Below are 23,314 nucleotides of genomic sequence, written 5' to 3'. Positions count from 1 at the left end.
GGCGCGGGGCGGGCGCGGGGGCGGCGTGCGGGGCCGGCCGTGCTGTGTTCCCAGCGGGGGCGAGCGGTTGTGGCCTCTTGTGAGGAAAATGAACGGCTTGCTTATGTGTTGGTGGGAGCCCTAAATCTCGGGGTTATCCGTGCTTCAAGGGGCTTAACAGAATAGCTGTGTGGCGACCCCGTTGCTGGAGCCCACCCAGCACAGCCCGGGCCGCGCTGGCACGGCTGCTCTGCCGGGCGCTCCCCCAGCCGCGAGAACCGGTGCCAGAAATACTCCCTTTTGTATCCGGAGCTGCATCTGTGCCAGGTCTCTGGCTGGCGTAGCTGCATCGCGTCGCAGAGTTACGCTTTGGAAGTTTTTATGCACCTAATAAACACCAGTCAAACTTTGATGTGTGGGCCGGGCCTCAGATGTGCCCCGGTTCCTCCAGTTCCTGTGGCGTTGTTGGAGTTTCTATTACTTGAGCTCTAGGATAAAGCAACTTGCTGCTAGTTAAAATTTAAACTATGTTTGTAAAATATTTGGCCCTGATAAGGTGGGCCTGTGAACTGATAGTTACGGTGCTCAGCTGGAGTAGCTTGTAAGTGAGGGAGCAGATTTCCAGCGAAGGGGAAACTGCAAACGGAACGGTTCCCTGGGAAATGCAGCGCTGAAGCCCGTTAAATGAGGTAGTTCCTCTTCATAATAGAAATTAAAAAAACCCAAGCTATTATTTCAAAGTTATTTTTTTGCGTGGATATGCTTCTTAGCCCTTTGCTCAACAGCTGTAATCAGTATTTGGCTTCAAATGAAAAGTAATTAATAAACTAAAGGGGATTTCTAGATGCTACTTGTGTACGTGTATTTTTTCCAATGTTCTCTGTAATGAGTTGAGAAGGATGTGCTTTCTGTGCCTTTCAGTTCTGGTATCAACATAAAAGAAGTATTTCTAAATACTGAGCAAAACTCATCTGTGAGTGATCAGAAACTCATTGGAGCAGAGGCTTTGCTCCCGTTTCTAACTTCCGAAATACCTCTTCCAATGGTGATGATAATTCTACTGTTTTGAGATGCTTCAATTATGGTCAAGCATGTTGAACGTCCTAAAATGTTCAAATGTCCTAAACTTCCAAGTTAAAGTTGTTTTAAAATGATAGCATGCTACGGTAGATGTCTTCCCACTTCAGTGGTGTTGCCATCTTTCTTTTGCAGAGACGAGGTTTGGGAAGGAAAAGCTTCACAGCATTCCGAAATACGAAACTGATTCCCATGGAAACATCCTCATCCTCTGATGATAGTTGTGACAGTTTTGGTTCTGATAATTTTGCAAACACAGTAAGTACAGTACAAGAATAAGATTGAATGTGCAATGTTGGTAGCGTCCCACATGCACTGTGCATGATTAAAACTGCTTGCTCCACTTACATTTTTGTATAATAGTTACAAGTCTATGCTATGCACTGTAATTTTATTTCACTTTGCTTGTACTTCTAGGTAGTAATTGTTGGAAGCAGATTACTTATTTATTCTAGCCTTTGAAATGTCAGCTTACCTAACATGCCTGATAATATGCCACTAGAGTTCTGAAACCACTTGTAAATCCCTGAACTGTTTTTTTTCTTTATTACAAAAGCTATTTGCGTATAGTGTGTTTTTAAGTGTGAATCGTTTTGTGTGCAACTTCAGGTAAAATATATTTTATTCTTTATAGAAACCCAAATTTAGGTCGGATATTACAGAAGAATTGGCAAAAGTTTTTTATGAAGCCTCGGATGATGAATCCTTCTGTGGCTTTTCAGAAAATGAGATTCAAGGTGCATTGGTAAGATGGTTGATTTTAATTTGTGATTTTAAATACAAATTTTTGCATATTTTTAATTGAAAAGTAGTAAAAGTAATAATGGCAGATTCAACTCTAATGTTGTCAGAAAGAAACATCGTTTTTATTTCAGTGTGTCAGTCCAAGTAGCCATAGTTTCTTTTTGTCTCCCTGAACAGCCCCCAAACCCCTGAACTTTGCAAGGCCAAAACAGAAAGTGCCATACAGATTCTGAAATATAATACATCCTAAAGCTATCCTTACTGGATTTTACTCTTTAAATATAGACTCTTTTACTTCTGGTTTACACAATGCCAAATGCTATGCTAGCTCACCGACTCCAGCAAACCTGAGGGAAATCTCTTTGTATATTGACTTGCAGTCACCGCTGTGCTTTTACAGTGCAACAGGAAATGACACAGGAAATGCTTTACCCTTATAGCAGTAGGGGGTGGAATCCTCCTTGCTGCTTTTCCTTGACTTCAGCGCAAGAGCAGTTTTACTGTTAAAAAGACCAAGAGTTGATGCTGAATAGAGGAGAGAACAGTATTACCATGTTTGGCACAAGATGAGTTTCTATCGTAACTTTGCTGAGGAATAGCTAGATGAGAATAGCGTCTGATTGGAAGAGGATGTGTACCTGAGTTAATTAATCACAGTGGTAAARATAACAAGCAGGAGGCAAAGCTGGAATAGGTATGTAAGAGAAAGGAATCAGTAACTACATGTAAGTGGGCAAGCCAGATCCACATACCTGTTCTAATAAAACTGTGCAAATAGGGATGGCCATATGAAACTAATGAAGAACTATACACATGAAGCAGAAACTGTTCTTACCTGTGACCCATATAAGACCAAGTCTTACTGAGTCCAGAACTAAAACAAAATAAAAGGCTATCCCAAACTGGACAACAGTTCATTGCAGCTAAAGAAATTAATTAGTCTTCACTATAGCATTCTTTTTTATTGTAAAAGTCTCAGCAAAACAGGACATCAGAATTCAAAGATGAGGAAATATTGGGCTCTTATCCATAATTGTTTCAKTGACTGGCACTGGAAGTTTCTACTTGCTATCAGCCTCACCCTTGATGGGTGTTCTTTATGGGTTATAAGCTTGGACTGTGTGGAGAGCTGTGTAATATATATGTTTTTCCCCAGCCAAGTACAGTATGTTGTAAAAAGCCCTTAAGAAGTGATTCCTTCTGTCAAACACGTTGAACTTGTACACAAAAAGTCTTTACCACTAAGCAGGCAAGTGGAAGGTGGCAGCTAAGRTTGTTGCAACTGAAACCAAGCTCTTCTGGTGTGTTTCAATTTTACAGTGTAGCTCTTTCTGACAGCTTTTTACCACATCCACAAGCACACCTTTAGAAATGAAGGTTTAGATTTCAACCAGATATCCTCTTTAAGCTACCTCCTCCAACACACAAAGTTGTCATACAGTATTTAATTGCAGAGCAACTTGGTTTTATGTGCTTCCATTCTGATTTGTTAACAGAAGCTGGAATCAGATTCAGAGGAGAATGATGTAAATGCTGAAAACGAGGTAACTCAGCGAAGACGTAAATGTTCTGTTCCTCTAAAAGTAGCTATTAAGTTCCCAACTCGGAGGTCAAAAAGGAGGAAGGATGAGATGGATTCGCTGCCTGAGAAGCTGATGCCTGCTCCAGATTCAGACTCTGATTCTGAAGAAAAGGGGTCCACATTTTTAGAAAAAAGAGCATTAAACATAAAGGAAAACAAAGCAATGGCAAGTATACAGCGTCTGTCTTTTTTCTTTCCCTTTTTCTTAGCCAGTCCTCTTTCATTGTTCAGATTAACTGTAATTGATACTACATTCCTAATATTTCATTCTGATACTTTATGTTCACTGGCATGTAAAAAACCATAGGCTAAGTCCTTTAAGAGGGAAAAAAAAAAAGCATTGAAGCCCTATTTTTTGTTTAGGCTCGCAGCCTTTTAAGATTGAGCATTTTCAAATTACTTGTAGTCACTAGAACATAAAGTAAGACGTAAATGTAAAAAAAATTGAAGAATGACTGCATTTTTTATAAGGTAGTTGTACTTCTAGCCAATTGCCCTAATCTAATCAGCTGTAATARCATATAAACTCCCTCTTAAGACTCTACTTCCTTTTTCTTTCTTTCATTAGCTTGCAAAACTAATGGCCGAATTACAAAATGTTTCTGGTATCTTTGATGGGAGAAGATCATTGTCAACTACCAGTCATGTAAGTATAAACTTACTGCATTTGCCTTCAGACTTGAGAGCCAAATTCTGACATTACAAAACAGGACTCTTGGATTTAAAAAAAAAAAAGGTAAATCAAAGTACAGTTCAGAATTTTATTGCTTACTAAAACACATCCTCATTGTGCAGTTCTCTTCCGATTTGCCACTRTATAAAGCTGAACAGATTGAACGCATAAAGGCCTAGGTATCTCCACAGGCCAATAAAATCTCAACGGGTGCTGTGTAAATCTGTATTTGGACAAACATTGGAGATAAGGAGGACAGCTCAAGCTTTGAAGCTCAAAYCTCAATATCCCTTCAATTTAGAGTCTTGAAAAAAATGGTATTAGGCCCAACTAGGTCCTTAAAGTAACAGGAATTAGAAGTGAAATCTATTACTCCGCTAATTTACTGGAGAGCCTTGTGAAGATGGGAGCAACAATAAAAGTGACAGCTCTTCATAGACTGAATTCTGCTGCTGCTGTGTGAGGGAACTACTTTGTCCATGTGGAAATAAAATACAAACATGTTTTACCTTGTTTTTCTGATTGGAGTTGAGGAGGAGGAAGGGAAGGAGAGAGGGATTCCTTGGGAGAAAAAGGAGGAAGGCATGAGTTTTGGAGGAGGGAATGTGTAGTGGGGTTGGAGGATGATACGGGGTTTGTTTTGGTTTTGACCAGTTCTATAAGGGAGTYATATTTTTCCAGGGACCAAAGCGACTTCCAAGACGTTCATTTCCCAGAAGTGCTTTGAGGAGGAACCCAGACAGGAGTTCTCGGCCTCACACAAGATCCAGGTCCTTGATTGAAGGTCCACCTACTCCTTTACCAGAAGATGATGATGATGATGACCAGTACATCTTAGTGAGAAGAAGAAAGATGTCTGATGAGTACCTGGAGGTATGTGGAGGTTCTAGTTCTTCAACTGCAGGTTGCTGATGAAGGTGTTTTTTTTTCCCCTTGGAAAAAAAAAAAAGGGAGGGGAAGTTTTTACAGAGCTAATTAGGATTATGAATATGCCATGGACTGGAAAGAAGTACAGAGAATTGCATGTTTTGGATATTCTCCTCCTTCCCACCCCTGCCCTCCATGGTGGAAGAATGATTCGCTCCTGCACTCCAGCAGGACCTAAGAATCTCAGCCAGGCGCATTTCACTTAATTGGTGAAATGCTGAAGCTGCATCCACATAGTATGTCTTTGCAAAAACTGTTATCTCCTGTTTGAATAGACCATCTCCTGTTTAAGTAGAAGATGCGTATTTGAACTGTTAGCACTGCTTTGAGGATCTCCATTCTTATTTTGTGTAGAGTTTTTGCTGAGACTAGTCTTAACTATATTCACTATTCAGCATGAAGCCCAGACTCCCAGGAGAGGTCACCGTGGTGCCATGGCTCTTCCACACATTGTGCGTCCAGTTGAGGAGATAACAGAGGAAGAACTGAATAATATTTGTGGATCTGCGAGAGATAAAGTGTATAACAGGGCCATGGTAAGTATAGTCCAACTTTGTGACATGAAGACCCTCTGAAGTCATTGCTTTTTATTCCCCGCTTGTGGCTTAGTGTCAAATTTCAAAGGGAAGGTCTCCCTCTACTAAGAAGGATATGATTATTATTTTTTTTTKGGGGGGGGGGTTGGAGGGGAYGGACGGTAAGAGAGAGGAAGTATACCTGAGATCTTGAACAGTCATCTGTTATCTTTTCTTGAATCGATAGAATGGCCTTTACCRAGCCAGTTAGCTTGCTACTGCCCTGGAACTGCAGTCATACCTAGGAGATACCTACGCATGAAAGCGGTTTTTAATGAATACTGTAGATACAATGTTAAAATAGCCTTGATCCAAATTTACTTTCAGTTTCAGGATATGTACTGCCAGTTGACAAAGACATTACTTCTTAAGTAGTCTATTCGACTAACTAAAGAGCCATCTTCATTGTCTTGTTTCCTGAACTATTTTTCCTTTGTAGGGCTCCACTTGTCATCAGTGTCGCCAAAAAACCATAGATACCAAGACAAATTGTCGTAACCCTGATTGCATAGGTGTACGGGGCCAGTTCTGTGGGCCGTGTCTCCGCAATAGGTATGGGGAAGATGTCAGAACAGCATTGCTGGATCCGGTAAGACAGCTTTGATTATTGGTTTTATAATATCACTCTCTCTTGGAGTTGAGCATAGTTACTCACAGTTACAAGCTCTAACAGGGAAACTCCTTGCAGTGCTGTGGTGCATATGTATTCCTAGATCAGTTCAAACTGAGTCACAGAACCTTGTGGTCTATAGAACTCCATGTAGTCATTGTTTCCATAGTTTTATTTGCAGAAGTAAACTACAAGAGCCAAAGCATGCTTGCATGTGAGCATTAATACGATGTTCTCTTTTCTGCCTTGCATTAGTGTTTAGTAGTCTGTGGAGAGAAACTGTATACAAAGAACAAATAAAATGCTGCTGTTGTGGGCTGCTGAAATGGTGTAGGAGTTGAGCAGAGTAGAAGGCTTCCTGTGGTTAAGTGCAAGGAAGACAAATCACTTAGACTGAAAAATTTTGATTTTCTTCTGTACTTGTTCAGACAACTTCTGCAGGGCTGATTTTTGCTGTAGAACTAAGTGGGAAGCAGGACCTTCTTGAAAGCTGCAGATGTAAATAGTGTCTGGGAATCCAGTTCAGTTAAAAAGGCTTGCCTGTGTTTTCTCTAGACCTGGAAATGCCCACCATGTCGTGGAATCTGCAACTGTAGCTTCTGCAGACAGCGAGATGGCCGATGTGCTACAGGTGTCCTGGTTTACCTAGCCAAGTACCATGGCTATGACAATGTCCATGCCTACTTGAAAAGGTACGTGTGCCATTGTCCCAGTAGCATGGCTCARCTCTGTAAGCAGGTTAAGCAAGTGAAAGGTGGGAGAGGAGCTCTCTCCCACTTGCACTAATTTACATCAGGAACTATCTTAAAATCAGTCCTTGTTGCCTCTAGAATCTGAGATTTGCCGTAACATTTTTCTGTTCCTGCTAGTTCTCATTAAAAAACAAGTGGTACATTCACTGTCTTTTGAGTTCTGAGCTCGAGCTGGTGTTTATTGTTATGGCCTCTGCTAATTGTCTAAAGAATTTCCAAACAATCCTTTGCGATAAACTGATTCATGTCTCTGCTTGTCTTCCAGTCTGAAACAAGAACTTGGAATGGAAGACTGAAGCTGTGACTGCCTTCAAATTACATACTCTTTGACCAATACTGCATTATTACTTACAGTGAATTGTTTAATTAAGTGACATTACAAACCTAGTGTATTCCTTCTGTCACCTTTTGGGTTAAAAAAGGATAAAGAACTATCACATATATCAGTGCAAATCGTACTTAGAAAAACTGTTTAATGAAGGCCTTTTCCTACAGGCCATTGTTACCCGTTAAACAACTTTGCAAAGTAGAGAGCGTCAGTCTCTGCTTTAATGGCAACTTTTTTTTTTCCTGAAAGGAGATGGGGCTTTAAGCCATTAGTTTTATTCATATGATGATCTGTGCTGCAGTTTTATTTATGCTTGAAAGTTAATCACAAAAAGATAAAGCTGTTCTGAATGTTCATGGCAGTGTTCTCACTAAGCCAAGTGGGGAAGGTATGTGCTTAACTCATGACCAACTTTAGCTGCAATACAGATCCCTCCTGAAAAAACATGATAGAAGTTAGAAATTCTCTAAAACAGCTACTTGTTCTTAAGTTTAAAAAGGAAGCCCTGAAGGTTGCAGCAGAGCAGTCTCCAGGCATCATTTTAACGGTTTTATATAAGAGAACTCAAAGTGCAGACTCTTTTGAGGGAAGTTCTCTATTGAGTGACTTTAAAAATGCAGCAGAAGGAATTGGGGGGTGGGGACTTTGTAATACATTTTGTCACATGACAGAAAGCCACTGCCAGAAGCTTCCACAGCACCAGCACTAGGATTGCCTAGCAATGACAGTGACAGATAYGAAAGTGCTGGTATACATTGTGGAGTGACCACTCTGTCTAAAATAGAGTATACCCTATGTTAAATTAATGTTGTGTTCTGGGAGTTTACCTTTTCATGCTGTTGCTGCCAGCTGCAGAATTGCTTCTGTGTAGAATTAGCCCTGGTCCTGGGGAGGGGAGCCTTCAAGACCAGGGCTTGGATAAGTACAGGAGGAGTGATTCATGTGGCTTTTGGCCAGCTGCAAAGTGGATTAAAGATGCAACTTGTCGAACTCCGCTATCAGGAAGAAAGCTAGTGACAAAGCGCTGGGAACAAGAGCCTGAGTTTTCTTTTACCTCTGAACAAAATAGAAAGTAAGAACTTTGTAAACTACAGTCCAGCTTAAGTGAAATAYTCTTCCAGTTGCGTAGAGCAGCATAAGCATTAATAGATAATACTCTTAAGAGACGTACACCCTTGCTACAGTAGCAGGTGAGGAAAAGCAGTTGCCTTACCTAAAGGTGTTTAAAAGATGAATGAAAAGGGAGATGTAATGGATTGCATACAGTTTGTGAGCACTTACAAATGTGGTTAGTGCTGTGGTCCTCTCAATGGTCCAGCCATATTTCTATTTCTCTGGCTCAACATGATTGTAGAAACACATTTTGCATGACATTGTTAATGAACCATGAGTACAGCAAAAATTGAGCTGAAGAATTCTAGTATGCTGCGTGGATGGGTCTTGTGTACTTGGTGCTTTAGAAAAAGTGCCATGAAAATTACATCTGGAGAACCACAAKATGTATAAATGCTCTTAGTCTGGTAATGGAAACTGCTGCGTAAGCTTTGTGTAAGATTTAGAATGCAATGTTATAAATAATGTACAGTTGAATAGTATGCAGAATCAGCTTGCGTTTATTGAGCACTAGAACAAGACATGGCTTCAGACCTCTCCACTTGCACAGTATTTGTACTGCGTGGGTATATACATAATAATCTACACTTTATACCTGTCTGAGAAGTACATCAGCATTTGGGGAAGGAGGAGGAGAGAGAAATTTTGAAACAAAAGATCTTCATGTGTCAGACGTGCAGCTCTGTTTCATAAATCATCTGCATTGCTGAGAATCTCCAGTCCCTTCTTTGTCTCTATTTTTATRCAATGAATAGCTGTGCAATCTAAGGTGGAGTGCTTTACCCTGTAGGTACATTTCATGAAAAAGAAGCTCTAGAAATGCATGTTCTGAGAGCTGTGATTTTTTTTCTAATTGTTGGGCTTGACTTCTGATAGCTAGAGTGTGAAAGGACTGTGTTAAAAGTAAACTCTTGCATCATGCCATGGAGACTGCTGTATTGGGATTCCTTCAAATCTATGAAGTTCTGTACAAATGTTTTTATTTTGATAATAAAAGGTTTTTTTGTTAGAATTTTTGCTTATTTACCATTATTAAAAGATAAAGGGGAGGGGCCTGTACTTGGATTTGTGCTGCCTTTCAGATAAACAGTTAAATGTACTGCTATAAAGTAGAGTTGGTAGTACTTGGCGGAGCAGTRGAATTAGGATCTCTCTCTCGAGGCCTGAGTACCTTGACCAGACTTTCTCTGATAGTCATGCTGTTTGGATTCAGTGCTTGGTAACTTAGGCCCAAAGATGACTAATTTGTAACTGTGAAAGTTAAATATACAGGCACTGTGTTCATGCCATATACAGACTTTGGCACATCAGGGAAGTGCTTACCTCTATTCCTTTGGGGGCTGCGGGGGGGAGGGATTAGATGCCTCCATCCTGAGCTGCAAAGGATGAGGAAGAGGATAGTGACATTTTTGGATGCAAGGCAGGTGCCTGCCACTATTCTCCCACCCAAGCAAACTCTAGCTAACTTCTCTGAGGAGCTCTGCTGGAGTAGAGAGTTAACCTGGGGGCCTTGACTGCAGGCTGAGTGCAGAAGACCATTCTAACAGTTGTGCTTCTTGTTTTCGAGTTAGTGTAGTTCAGTCTAGACAGAAAAGTTGTATGAGATAGTAGCTGAAGAATCCATAAAGCCATGCTGTATTCAGGTGGAGCRACTGGGAAAGAAACCAAGCAGAGTGGCTGAGCTGACCTCAAATATTCTCTAATGACTAAAACTGCATTTTGTTGCTCTTATCTAAAAGCTTTGTTCAGATATTCATCTTTTCATTATGTTGCTAATGATGTGAAAATAAATTCATATTTAATTTGCAAGTTACTCTAGTTTAAAATGTACATTATTGTTCTGTATTTCTCCTTACAAGCTTTTCCCCCAAGCCTCTGTACCACAGCTACTTAAGTACTGTTGATATCAACTGGACAAATAGTTAAAGAACTCATGGTTTGTCTCTGCAGTGAATGGGCAGTGTRTTAAGATACTTCACAAGGAAAAAAATCCCAACTCTGTCAGTTTTGAAAACTAAGATGCATGGAAGTAAAAGCTCAACCTTAAAGGAAGAATAGAAGGCAGCAGCTTATGTGCAAGGTAGAATTACTGTTAATTAGTGGCTGTGTGAGTTGATAATCCCTCACCATTCTCAGCTCTGGTGCTACTTGATCTGCCTAGGTCTGATACAGTTTCTAGGGTTTTTGTTTGTTTTGTTTTTAAACCTGCAGTGCAATCGTTCATAAATGCTAGAAATAAATACTGAAAAGACTAATAGGAAAGTTACACTCTTAAATTCCTTGGACTTAAGTTCTTTATTCATTCTTGGTAGGGTGGTGGGGGGTAAATCCTGGCTGTAGAGCCAGAATACAAGTGACTGTGTGTTGGGAGGGTGACTGGTAACTTGCATTTCTAAGTTAAGTATGTAAATACAGCCTAAAGCTTCTGTGTGAACTCAGCAGCTCAGCAAGAGAAACACAACCCAGTTCAGCTCTTCATTCCTGGAATTAAAATAGTTAAAAAATAAAAAAATTAATAGAGTATCTACTGAAGTAACTGACCCAAGTTCCTCCTTACTATTGGAAGTCTCTTGCATGCATACATACATATATACATATGTCTTTTATATATATATATATATGTATAATGTATTTTACTTTGTTCTCTGCTTTTTCCCTGTTTCCCTTTCCTTTTAATAAACAGCCATATGTTGAAGTGTTAGGTCTCTTTAGGTAACTTCCCTTGAGGCAGACTTGTCGTCTTCCTTACCTATTACGTGATGTTCTTTCATTTTTTATGTAGGTTATAAAAATAACAATAAAGCATTGCTTCACATACTGATAAAATAACAAGGACTAAACATTCCAGAGCAACACGCTCAGCCTCTTAACCGGTTACATTAGTGCAGAGAGGTGCAATGGAAATTTTAAAAATAGGCACTAGCTTTGGAAACAACCACTTTGCCTTCACAATCTCACAGGGTAGTGCACCTTTTTTGGCTGCAAAGCCTAAAATAATTAAAAAAATGTTTAAAGGGGAAAGCAAGGAGATAGTAACATAAAACATAGCAGTAGCAGTTGCTCAGGCAGGCTAAAGGGATCAAAAAAGGCAAAACATTTGTCTAGCCAAAGAACGGCTTTCAGTATACTAAGGATGTGGGAATCTAGCTAACTTGGAAACTTTACCTGCGATACCCAAAGTGAAGGCGTAGGTCTCTGCATCTGATACCTTTGGCAGAGGCACCCACTGATCTCTGCTGGCATAAACCAGTTTGTTCTCCTAGCTCTTTGCTAGTGCAGCTCTTGCATGGCTAATGGCATAAGCTGGTGAGAGATTTTGGAAACTTGTCTGATGTCTTCTCATATTCCCAGCTTTGTGACTCAAAAAAATTGAGTGAAAAGTCATGGCTTTCTCTTACCAAGTATAGGCTGGCTAGTCTGGAGTCCTAAACTTCAGTACGCAGGTAATGTTGGGCTATGCTGTAGAAATACACGAGTGGGTCAGCTTCAAATGTAAAGAGAGAAGAGAGCATTACCCTTAGTTCTCACCCTGTTTGCAAATAAACTAAGCCTGAACTGGCAGATGGGATTAAAATAAAAACTAGGGGGTGGGGGCAAAGAGGCGGATAATTTGTATGTCTGAGCTCAAAAGTGTGATGGTTGATGCTAGTGGTAGGAGTCCTGAACCYGGGAGCTGAGGGGAGGATGGGAATCCTGTTACGACTGGTGTTTAGAAGTGGATGTGTGTATTGATTTTATACAGAAACATGTCTAGTGGACAGAGCTACGGTCATTTTGAGCAAGATCTGCTGGCTGCTATTTGGTATGCTTCTGGCTAGAATTAAATGTGAGCCCTGGTTGTGAGGATGGCAGGCAGTTCTGTTAGGCTGAAAAAATAAACCAGAAGTCAGCGTRGGGTGGGGAGAGGGTAAGAAGGCATTGCATTTGTCTGCCTTTTACTAGGGGCATGTTGATAGCATTTCTCTGGTTGCYGATCACTCAAAACTAGAAAAACTTAAATGAGTTGAGCTGTAGATCCTGCTGTGCTGAACCTTGCTCATACAGTCTTTCCCCTGGAGTACGCCTGCAGATACAGCTYGTACTTGTACCTACTCCTGAAAATGGAACCCAAATGTTACTAAACTTATACCTTTGTGTTTGGGCTCAACTTAGCTTTATATCATCGTCTCTGTGTTAATATTGTCGCAGGCAGAGTGAAATAGTGTCCTAGGTGGTGAGAAGAGATGCAAGTAACAGAAGCATATGGTAAGCAGCCTCTTTTTTTTTTTGATCGTGTACACAGCGACGAAGCAATCCTACCAGCACCCATTGCTTTGGCCTTGCTTCACTTTCTTTTAAACTAGAATGCCTGCACATAAGTGGTATGTCTGTRAAGTGTTAGGTAATCTGGGTAAGAAACCTCCCACCAATACAAAAATTAATACTGTTCATGCTTTCCGAGAAAGCTCGCTTACATGTCTCCTCCATGAGCGTCCCAGCAAGCTCCTGTTTTAAAAACAAAACRAAGCAACCGTGCGAGAAAGACTATAATGAAGTTTAAAGATATATCAGAGATGCAGGTGGGTTTTTCTATTTTATTTTTTTATTGCTAAAGTACACACACAAGCCAAATCAGCGTCAGCTATTTTGTTTAGTACCTTGGGGATTTACCATCTCCAGACATACCCTAAGATGCCGGGTTTGGAGACCTACTTGTGCTACCAGTGTTTTCCCGTACGGTCAGTTGCTCAGTTACTCCATATGCACAAACACAAGTGCTCTTCTTGTCGCCTTACGTGCTTCTCCTCTCCTGCAGCTTATTAGCAGAATTAAGCAGTAGGAAAGATCCTATTTCCGAGTGCTTTCACGGTGTGGGTTTTTGTTATTGGGTGGAGGGGGGTTGGTTTCGGTTTGGGATATTTCTTTTTGAGGCTAGTTATAATGTGAATATGACTGATAACAGTGAATCATCAAGAAGAAAAAAAAACTTCTGGAAATAAGCCAAAGTCAAATTCTTTTCTCGTGCTCTGTTCAATCTGCTTCCTCTTTAAAAGAAAACTTTCACATTAGCAGAAAAATAAATGCTTAGCCAGAGTTCTTTTTGTGTCCCTTTCAGCAGGGAGAAGGGGATGAGTGTGCCTAGCTCAAGGCCCTGCTGGCTTCCTCCTGCTGTGGAAAGTTAACGCTGAGGGTTTCTTCTTCCCCCTTTATTTCTGTTTTCATTTAACTCTTAGGAAAATAGTTGTGATATTACAATTTTGGTACTAGAAGCTGAAGGGAAGTGGTTTGCAGAGTATCAGTCTGTTAGATGCCATTCTTTTTGTTCCTATGTGTTCTTCCAGTTTCCAAAAGCTCTAGAAATGCAATGTTTACCATCTGATTTTTCAGTCTGGAGGAAGTGCTATTGATGAGACACACAATTCACCTGATGTCAGGCTTAGCTCACTTGCTAACGGAGCCTGACTGAAATTTAGCCTCTGTTTTTCTCTGTACAGGTATCAAGTCACACTTTTGACTTGGCAGGACCCCCAAGGAGATTTGAGTCCTGCCAGATTTTAGGGTTCCCTGCCGTGTAGTGAATGCGTCAGCCTCACTGGCGTGTCCTTGCTCCCCATACAGTGCGCAAGGAGGGATTCCTCACAGCGAGCCTCAGAGATCCCCGTGATAATTGTCCTAGGTAACTGGTACAAGGCACTCAAATTCTCCCAGTATTTATAAAAACCTAAACCTCTTTCTGCTTCAGTTTCTGAGCAATATTTGGCTGGTGTTTGTGAGGCGTCTAAACAAGGCCAACCTTACCCTCAGAAAATACAAGCTGTTGGAGTAGAAGAGAGGTACCTGAGGTGTCGGACCACTGGGCACCATTGCTGCTATTTTTCCCTGTAGTCACACTGAGGTTGGCAATGCTATGGTTGGCACGTTCCTGGGATGTGGGGCACTAAAAATACGAAAGAAGAAGAGAAGCTCTTTTTGTGCAAGGATCAGTCGGTGAGTGTCACTCAATCTTGGCCCATTAGTGAGGCTGGAAAGTTGTGTTTCGTTTGACAGCCTGTCTGGAAGGGCAGGTATTCATGAGCTCAGTGTCAACAGAAATCTGGGTATTGAGGGGACCTTATGAGAGTAAATGTAAGTGCCATGAAATGTAGATACTATAGAGCGAAGCAGCAGCTGAACGGAGTCTGGAGGGTCTGTGTGCTGCGTAGGTATCYTTTAGCGATGTAGAGAATCCTGAAGCCCTCGGGTGCATCGAGTGCTAAGGTCCTGYGCAGAGTTAACCACCTGCAGTTGATTTGGAGGTAACGTGTAAGGAGGGAAAGCTGCATGCTGATGATGGTCAGTGAGGCTGTTCTGATGACAGTGATAAATCAGTAACTGCACCGTACTCGTTCCAGTGAAATCTGGTGGACRCCAGATCAGAGTATGGCCACAGTGAAGAAACTGAGTAGAAGGGATGAGCTAACCATCTCAGGACTCCCCTAGGTTTCCTTAAGTGAAACAACCGAGGGAGAAGACAAACCGCTCATTCAAGAGTGTCCATTAAAAAGASCAAGAAATCTTTTGAGGCATACCAGTTGCCCTAAGTGACCCTGGGTTTACCCACAGACTTTTCTCCCCTTTTCTGTATGAAAGACTTGTTTAGACTGCACAGTGCTATTCGTTGATGTAGATAAATTCATTTTTTAAAAAATTATTTAAGTAGTGTTGGAGCTATAGAATATAACATGGTGCCATGTATCTGGATATAGCTGGAGGTACAGAAAACATTCTCAGATAATAGAAATTTCAATGTTTTTTGTCCTGGTGTAGAACTCCTCTGATGTATATCTGCAGACATTGCCAATGCATGCCTTTTCTGCAGTTCAAAGAGGTATATGTGTTAAAAACTGGAATTGCTGAAACTGGCATAAATGATGCTAGAGAGTAAAGATAATTTTCAGCCTTGATTTGTATTACAGGTTTGCATTTCAGCACACTATGTATTTCTGCAYTTTTCCTAAACCTATTAGAAGACTGTTTCATGTGATAAATTGCATCTAAAAGCATATGAACATATTGCATCACTGTTTGCCCATATGTGTTAGCTTTCTGAAATAGAATACTTTATTGCATCCTATTAGTACAGCCTAAATATTTTTGTATTGCTGTTTTACAAGCAAAACAAAAAGACCCCTGAAACCAGGCTGCATTTGTGAGGGCTAGGAGAGAGACACAAACATTGGAGCACTCTTTCTTGACCTCCAAATAAGCCTTTATCTTCACTAATGTGCATTATTTTATGTTTTGCAACAGATACCCAATCTCTGTTTTGCCATCTGCTCCACTGACACTTCAGAGGGCTGGCTATTACTGACTAGCCATGGATAGGAATACAGTAAATTCTTTACAAAATAAAAATCAATACTCACTCACATACTGCGTATTGAAGAAAATAATTGTTTATGGCACTCAGCTTAAGCTGTTCTGGTAATCACGTTGAAAAATACAATATTTATTCATTAGATCAAATTTAATGAGGCCTCCTGGCAGTAATTATAAAAATTACTGTAGCAGTAAATTACTAATGAGTTGTGATGTGCTTCCTACCTGTGAGGAAGGACTGGGGGATGAAAATCCTGATATCCAGACAACACTAGGGAGGGTAAGATCTTGAGGCCAGGAGTCAAGCTCACGGCAGTGCAGAAGTTGTTCACTGCACCTGAATGGTGAAAAAAAAAAAAAAAAAAAGAGAGAGAGAGGGAGAGAGAGAAAAGAAAGAAGAAAAAGGCAGAAAAAGATTCACAACCAAGCAGCTTCAAAGGGTCGCTTTAAAGAGATATTAAACTCTAGATTCATTTCCAAACCAACAGGCATAGGCAAGGGAACAACATTATCAATGGGAGACAGAGACTCCTTTGCCACTTGTACATTATCTTGTCTATAAAATCAGCTGAGGTGACCTAATTTGCAGTAACAGATCTTGGCCTAGGAACAACTTCTTGCTTTCTTGTTGTTATAAAGTTTCATGCAAAATACAGACAGGAGGGCGATGTTTTATTAGTGCCCTTAAATCTTACAGAACAGTCACCTAAGATGTGGAGCTGAGACGAAGGTTGAAATCCCCCACCAGCTTGCTTTGATGCAGGGAGTTTGACCCAGATTTCTTTCTTCTTCTGAGACAAAGCTTTAAGGAATGCAGAGGCTTGTGGGTAGCAAATGGTCCACAGTTCGAATAACACCAAGGCATAAAGGTGTAAAAGTGGTGTCACTTCTATAAARTGTCCAGGCTCCTGCTGAGTCCGCGGTGCTGCAGCAACAGCACAGCCTGGCTAGCAAAAGGGGTTCTGCTGTACGTGAAAATTAAAGCACAAGTGAATTGGTGTGTAATTATTTATCTTTTCTGTGGCGTGCAAAGGCACTGCAGATTTGGCAAGTGGTCCTCTGTATTGCAAAGCAGTGAACAGGCTAGCATTTAGCAAATTTCTATTTCCAAAGATTGGTCCCGGGTACAACATCTGCCCTATGCCAAGTAGAGAAGGGCTGTGAATTTTAATCTCTCATAACACATACACTGCTTGGAGAGGCACAGGGAAATCTAATGCAGTCTGTTTCCTCCTTATGCTGGTGTGTTGCCCAAAAAGGGACTTCTGGGCACAGATACCTCCACAAGCTCACACATGTAGTGAAGCCAAGGTGGAGAGAAACATGTCCGTGCAACCAAGAGTTRTTATGTTCCAAATCCCCGGAAAAGAGCAGAAATGTAGGTCCCTCACACTGTCGTAACCCGCTGCCAGCTCCTGCGCAGCGTGTGCTGCATTTGGTGGAGCTGCGAATTCCTCGGGCTGAAAGGGCCCTGAGAGCCAGGCRCTGCAGTACCGAGCCCAAGACCCCTTGTGGCATTTGCCTTGAGTGTAAATGCATGGAAAAACATATACAGTCGGAGCTTATAACACTTTGGAAGAGCTGGGAAATTAATAGCAGGTGGGTCAGCACACAGCAGGAGTCTTCTGCAGTTTCCATAGTTTCAGGAAAACAGATACATCTTCAATGCACCCCCCCCCCCCCGAAAAAGCAATGGTTTGCAGCAATTTAATTAATTCATATTAGCTAGCATATTGATATTAAATTAAGGCAAGGAGAGTTCTTGCCATGATGCAATTACAAAAGGTCAGTATCTCGCTGCTAACCAGAAATTAACCTTATCTAACTGCATCACCACAAAAACCACAGAGTCTAGGCTGCACTATAATGTCACCATGATAGAGCTAATGCAGTCACGCTGCAGAGGAAAACCATCTGTTTTTGGCTGTGAGGGAGATATTTTGGCTGCTGGAGTGCTCGGTTCTTTTCCGAGCATTGCCACACATTGCCTCAATGACCTTAGGGAATTCAGTCTCTCCCTGTTTCCCTTTTTAAAGCAYGGAAATCCTCTCCAGGCTTTCCCTTGCTGTCTGGTCCTGTCTGGAAGATTAAAATTTGTGTTTTTTTATTATTAGCTAAACTGAATTTGGCAATGGACAGATGTTCACTTTGCATACAGCTGTGCTGGCTGAAGATGCATTCTTCTATTTCTTTCTGGAGCTGTTGTGAGGCTAAATTAACATCGACAGAAAATTCTGATTTTTTCAGATAGAAAACACTCTAGCAATAGGAGACACCGTGGCTTAGATTTTCAGAGCTGCMGTCAGCCACATCTACAGCTGAAATCCGTGGAAGCTGTGGGCTGAAAAGACAAAGCCCTGAACTGTAACAGTTTACACGAATGTGGGAGTAGTTCATGGGTGGCACAGGGATTCGAACGGCTCTACCTGCAAACCTCTCAGGTAAACACCAAAGGCAGACTGGGTGCAATRATCTATTTTTTCTCTGTGTGCTTTTCTTTAAATGGTGACAGCCAAGTCTGAGGACTTACGCCCAGAGGTCTATGAGCTTTCACCTCAGGCTGGCTGACTACTGTCTCACGGTGCAAAGTATGTTTTTAGTAATATTGTGAACTCTTACAGAATCTGTCAGTGACAAAATAGAAGCACTTTACCTAGTATTCTTCTTCTGTATCGGTGAAATTAATTTAATGGGGGGGATACTATGGAAATAAACCTAAATACTAAATAATAATGATGAAGCTTTTAAGAGAGAACGTCTCACAATCTGACATAAGTAGTAAGATTGTTGCTGTGCATTATTACTATAATTAAATTACATTATACTATTGCATTAAACTAATCCGTCAGTAATACTGTACTTAGCAGTAAGATTTTTGTCACATAAACATTATGAGCCTTTAAACTTCTGCATTTTGTGGTGCAAAATGCATTGAAAATAGAGAAATTGGAGCAGCAGAATATAATATGAAAACCTATAGCAATAGAAAAAGGCCAGCTGGTTCAACATGCCAGTCCTTTTAAAGCAGGTAAGTTAAGACTGCCAGAATGCATTYCCCGAATGGCCGGAACATGAGACGTATGTGTGAGGTGCCTGCTATTGCTTGGAAAATACTAGATGCCAATATAAAAACTATCTATCTTTTCAGCTTTTTCCTGAACTTCGGAGCATGTAAAGTTAAATCAGAAGCAGCTCATAGTAAACTGTTAAGAAAAACATGTAAATAACTGAAACAAAGCTGCAATCATTTCTCTGAACAGTCAGAGAAAGGAGGCTCCAGACCACTCGGACGACGATGAGCAGAACAGGGCAGCTGACCAGAGAGATGCCGCCCTCAGAACAGCGTGCACCCACGAAGCAGGATAATATTTTTCAGACTGCAGCCTTCACACCCATCACGACAGATCAGACCAGCGTGCAGACCGGTTCAGATCTTGCTGGTGATTGCTCTCACAGCCTGGTAAGCTCACAGGCATTTTTTCTGGTGGTAGAGCTCTTTCAGATGGGTTACTGCAGCATTCACCCACGCTCCAYTGATAGCTTTCCCTTTCCGATTTTTGCAAAATAGAGACCTCCTTAATTGTTCATTTTTGTTATCAGAAACAAACAGCTATTTGGATTTTATCGAAAATTATCAAGAAAAAAGACCAAGCATATTTCCTTGTCTTTGCTTTCCTATTCTACAGATCGCACACAAACACATAGTAAATTTACAGCGTGCCACACTACTGTGACTGTAACTACAGCACTTGCAGAGCTTCTTGTACTTGCCACAGCCTTTAAGAGCACGCTGTACCGTCCTGGGCTGCAGTGCTCGTGGGCTAACTGTGCACACAATATACCCGGACGGCCGTGCTAATCATTAAAGATTCAGATTTTGTATCGGGTCCCCTTCTAGCTCCTTGAGCTAGGAGGAGAATGGAAACATTATGAAACTTTATTAAGCCTTTTCAGACCTCCACCCCTTGCCTCTGGTGGACTCAGGAGTGGGACGTAGCCTTTACGGGGAGACTGTCATCCATAATACATATTTATGCTGTGTCTGTAGAGCATAAGAACGCTCTCAGAAAAATTTAGGCGAGGCTGTAATAATACTTTACACTTCTTTGTTGCCTTTCATCTGAGGATTTCATTGTGCCTTTAAAAGCTTTCATTAACTAAAATTCACAGCCCCATTGTGCAGTAACTGTGCATTAACACCTCCACCCTATGTAAAATACAGCTCAGAGAAGCAAGGGTTGGTGTAAGTGGCTTAAAAAGCTGGAAAGAATAGGGGGAAAAAAAACCTGGAAATGATTATTCCCTCATCTATGTGCTAACCCTGCTTTTTCCATCTAAAATGTCTTAGACTCGGCTTGATGCTCTAACTGCATTTTGCTGCATTTTTGAATGCTGATGTGTGCCAAATTTAGCATTGTTTCAAAATTCTCAAGACATTAATTTCCAAATTCATTTATTATCTGCTGGAAATCTATCCTTTGATAACTGGATGCAGATGTAGCAGTAAGAGTGTTATAATTGCCTACGGAGCTAGGTACGCATTTTTACTATTGTCACGCTACAGGGTCTAGTTTCCCCAGGATGTGTGTGACTTGTGAATGCCGGTTACACACATTCCTGAGAAGAGAATATGCCCCTAAAGCTACAATGTCCTTCGTGCATAGCCTCCAATTCTCTACAAAGCTTACACCTCACAGGATTCAACAGTATCGGTTCTTTGGGGATCAATGAGAAGCTCACCACCCATCTCCAGTATCTCTGAATTACAGAGCAGAACCAGATCAAACACAGAAGAGTTCCCTCATTTATCCTGCCTCTGTAATACATCAGAGTGTGTGCTGCATTCATTTTGTGTAGGCGGGCTGCTGTCTAATGTACTCTGTGAACATATTTATAAAGGATTAACTTGTGCCTGGTATTCCCAAAAACTGATTTAGTCAAAAATACATATTTTATTCTACTTGTCTCAACCATACAAATCATTCATGTTTAGCTTTGATATTAGTCATTTTTTTTGCTGGSCTGTAATATACTGCACATTATCAGTAGTCCTGCTATGTATGACAGCCTTTTTTTTCCCTAGCCAATACTTCTCAGCACATTATATGATCTGTGTCTTAGAATTTTAACCTACAGTGAAAGTGTTYGCTAATAGGATGTACTGCTTAGCAAATACTTGAACCCTGAGGATTTGCTCAACGAGTGCTATGACTTTACAAGTGTTTAGAAGCACACTGGAACTAGAAGGTCATGAATCACAGGCCCAGGCAGGCCCGAGGTGCATYGTGTCCCCAGGGTGCTGTGCGTGGGCACACATCCTCTTACCCTAGAACGGGCACCTGCCGTTCTAGAAGTCATCCAGGAGTATAAAACTCCTGGGCTGAAAGCAATTGCAGCCATTCCCCACTCCCCCCAAAGTTAAATACATATGTTTTAAAATAATTACCTTGACACGGGTGATTTTTAACTATTTGTCTCAGGTAGGAGAATGATTAAAAGGCAATACAAATGAACAGCTTGGCTAATGGAGAATCCCGACCCTCCTCTACAGTATATGAAGAAAAGCCCGAAASAGTAATGGCAGTTTGAGAAGCTGCTAACTAGGAACCTGGGATAAAACTGAASGAGGGCCAAACCTCCGATTAAGAACTAGGGGTAATTTACTGAAGATGAGAGCTGCAGAGAAGATGATCAAAGAACGCAGTGGAAAACCAATTACCTTAGAGGTATGGCAGCCAGCCATCAGGTTGCCTACTCATCTGAATTTTCAACCTGGGATTCACTTTTTTTTTTTTTGAACCTTGTATCAGCCTATACTGGGCCAGCAATGGTGTGAAAAAGATTATATAGTTTTGTCTTCAATATCTTATGCCTTGTAGTAAAAATGAATACTGGTAACTGATGATATTTTTGCCACTTATATGATTGCCTTTGAATTCAAGGAGTTCAGCCCATTTGAATTCTGTTCTTGATACCAYGGTTTTCATGTAACCTGTGTCAGGTATTATTTGTTCTACCATCAGTCCATCTTATCTGGGCAAGAGAAAACACAGATACCAGTGTGTGTATGTGGGGGAAGGAGGCTTCTCCTCAACAGCCCATCAAGYAATTTTTATAGTTCATTTTCTTCCCCGTTGTTTGAATACCAGCTCAGAAGCTCACAAATGTTTCTTTTCCGTGCCAAGACAGTGGTACTTTTGCCCTGGCACACAGTTATATTCCCCCCCTCCCTTTTTCTTGTGTTTTGAGTGCAGCTGAACAGCAAATTCCTCTCTGTTTAGCAAGCAACTTCCTCATAATCGGTTCTCTCCAGACCAAAGKATCTTTTCCGATTGCAGCGCGGCTCTGCAGTTGTGTTTGTTAATTAAGTCCCATACGCAAACGGCAGCAAGTGCAGCGAAGCGGCGTGCTCGTGGGCCCGGTACGGCAGCCCCACGCCGGCCCTGGGGTGCTGGGGCCCGTCTGTCTCCCGGAGCCCCACTCTGAGCGGACACCAGCACGGTGGCAAGCCAGCATTTAGGAAGCAAGGGTGGCTCTTCCACAAGAAAACTCACCTCTTTTATGCCAACCCACATACATCAGGCAGGGTACTCACAGACACGTCCGTGCAAGTTTTGTCCTCCTCTCTGAAACCCAGATCATTTCAAGCTGTACAGTTTTCTTTAGCTCCCTGTTTCTGACCAGCTTAGGTCCTAGAAGCTGTAGGCAGCTGTTGGCTCAYCGGAGGCCGCAGGGGGACCTGGACAGACAGACAGACAGTAGATTGATTTGTGCATGCATGCTCTGGAGTTCGTTTCCTCCCAGTTAGCCTGAGATGTTAAAACAACCATTTCAGTGACTTCTTGGCTTGCTTCACAGGAAACGAAAGCTCGGTCTTTGCTGCTGTTGGAAGAGAGGTTGCTGCAAGGCTGCGCTCCCCCTTGCCTGATGGGCACCACACAGCGCGTTTCATCTCCGAGTGCCGCTGGCCCCCTCCGGCCCAGCCCACCCCTCCCCGCGATGATGCTCCGTGCTTTCTCCAGCCCGATCCCACTCCCTTTTGTTCCTCCTTCCCGGCAGTTAATGTCTCCCCACCTTACAAGTCAGCAGCTGATTCTGTCAGTTAAAAACCCCAAATAACAAACCCTCCTACCCTAATGGCCTTTGCTTTCAAGCATGTATTTTTCCAGCCCACGAGGCAGTCAGTGCTGTAACCTTGAGCTTCCATGAAACAGCTTCTAAGCTGGTATCTGTGTATTTTGAATATCTTCCAAACAGTGAGCAACCGTCCCTCGTTCAACAGCTCCTACGTTTCTCGGCTTCCTGCCTCCTCCCCCTCTGCCCTCTGCTCCTTCCAAGCGCTGGCGTGTCCTCCCCTCGGCACGTAGTATCTCCAGCACCGTGGCTGCYGCCTCCGCCTGCTCCGGGCATCGCCTGACCACGCAGCAACACCCCGGGGCCCAACCCTGTTTGCCTCCGTTCACWTGTCCCACCACCAGTTGCTTGAAGATTTCTAGAAAGCAGTATGACCAGGGACACCAGCTTCCACTCTTTCTCTTCCATTCTTCCATGCACACTCTTCTTCTGTATCTGTTGGATTTTCCTCTGCATTTCTGTGGCCTGAGGATAAAAGCATC

General features: G+C 41.8%; 1 protein-coding gene and 1 long non-coding RNA gene across 2 annotated transcripts; one reads left to right on the top strand and one right to left on the bottom strand.

The window, feature by feature from the left end:
* Positions 1-338: 338 nt before the first annotated feature.
* CDCA7 (cell division cycle associated 7) lies at positions 339-9,372 on the top strand. The gene is made up of 10 exons (XM_085322903.1): positions 339-668; positions 1,192-1,314; positions 1,691-1,801; positions 3,297-3,548; positions 3,951-4,028; positions 4,737-4,928; positions 5,378-5,518; positions 5,997-6,146; positions 6,723-6,859; positions 7,185-9,372. Exons 2-10 carry the CDS (start codon positions 1,249-1,251, stop codon positions 7,213-7,215), a joined length of 1,158 nt encoding a protein of 385 aa, XP_085179029.1. The 5' UTR covers positions 339-668; positions 1,192-1,248; the 3' UTR covers positions 7,216-9,372.
* A 1,273-nt stretch (positions 9,373-10,645) lies between these two features.
* LOC146600587 (uncharacterized) lies at positions 10,646-22,955 on the bottom strand. The gene is made up of 6 exons (XR_014897793.1): positions 22,831-22,955; positions 22,253-22,437; positions 15,924-16,035; positions 14,178-14,277; positions 12,815-12,845; positions 10,646-10,841 (listed from the first exon to the last, which is right to left on the bottom strand). It is a non-coding gene; the product is annotated as an uncharacterized LOC146600587 (long non-coding RNA).
* Positions 22,956-23,314: the final 359 nt, after the last annotated feature.

Source organism: Rhea americana, unplaced genomic scaffold, assembly GCF_003343005.1.
Source record: "Rhea americana isolate MKP2758 unplaced genomic scaffold, rheAme1 scaffold_12, whole genome shotgun sequence".
NCBI lineage: Eukaryota > Metazoa > Chordata > Aves > Rheiformes > Rheidae > Rhea > Rhea americana.
Note: the sequence above shows the minus strand (reverse complement) of the source record. Positions and strands in the feature narration are given on the sequence as shown.

Coding starts and splice junctions, on each gene's coding strand:
- CDCA7 (XM_085322903.1), top strand. CDS start 1,249: ATGGAAACATCCTCATCCTCTGATGATAGTTGTGACAGTTTTGGTTCT. Junction 1,315..1,690: donor CTGATAATTTTGCAAACACA/GTAAGTACAGTA, acceptor TATTCTTTATAG/AAACCCAAATTTAGGTCGGA. Junction 1,802..3,296: donor ATGAGATTCAAGGTGCATTG/GTAAGATGGTTG, acceptor ATTTGTTAACAG/AAGCTGGAATCAGATTCAGA.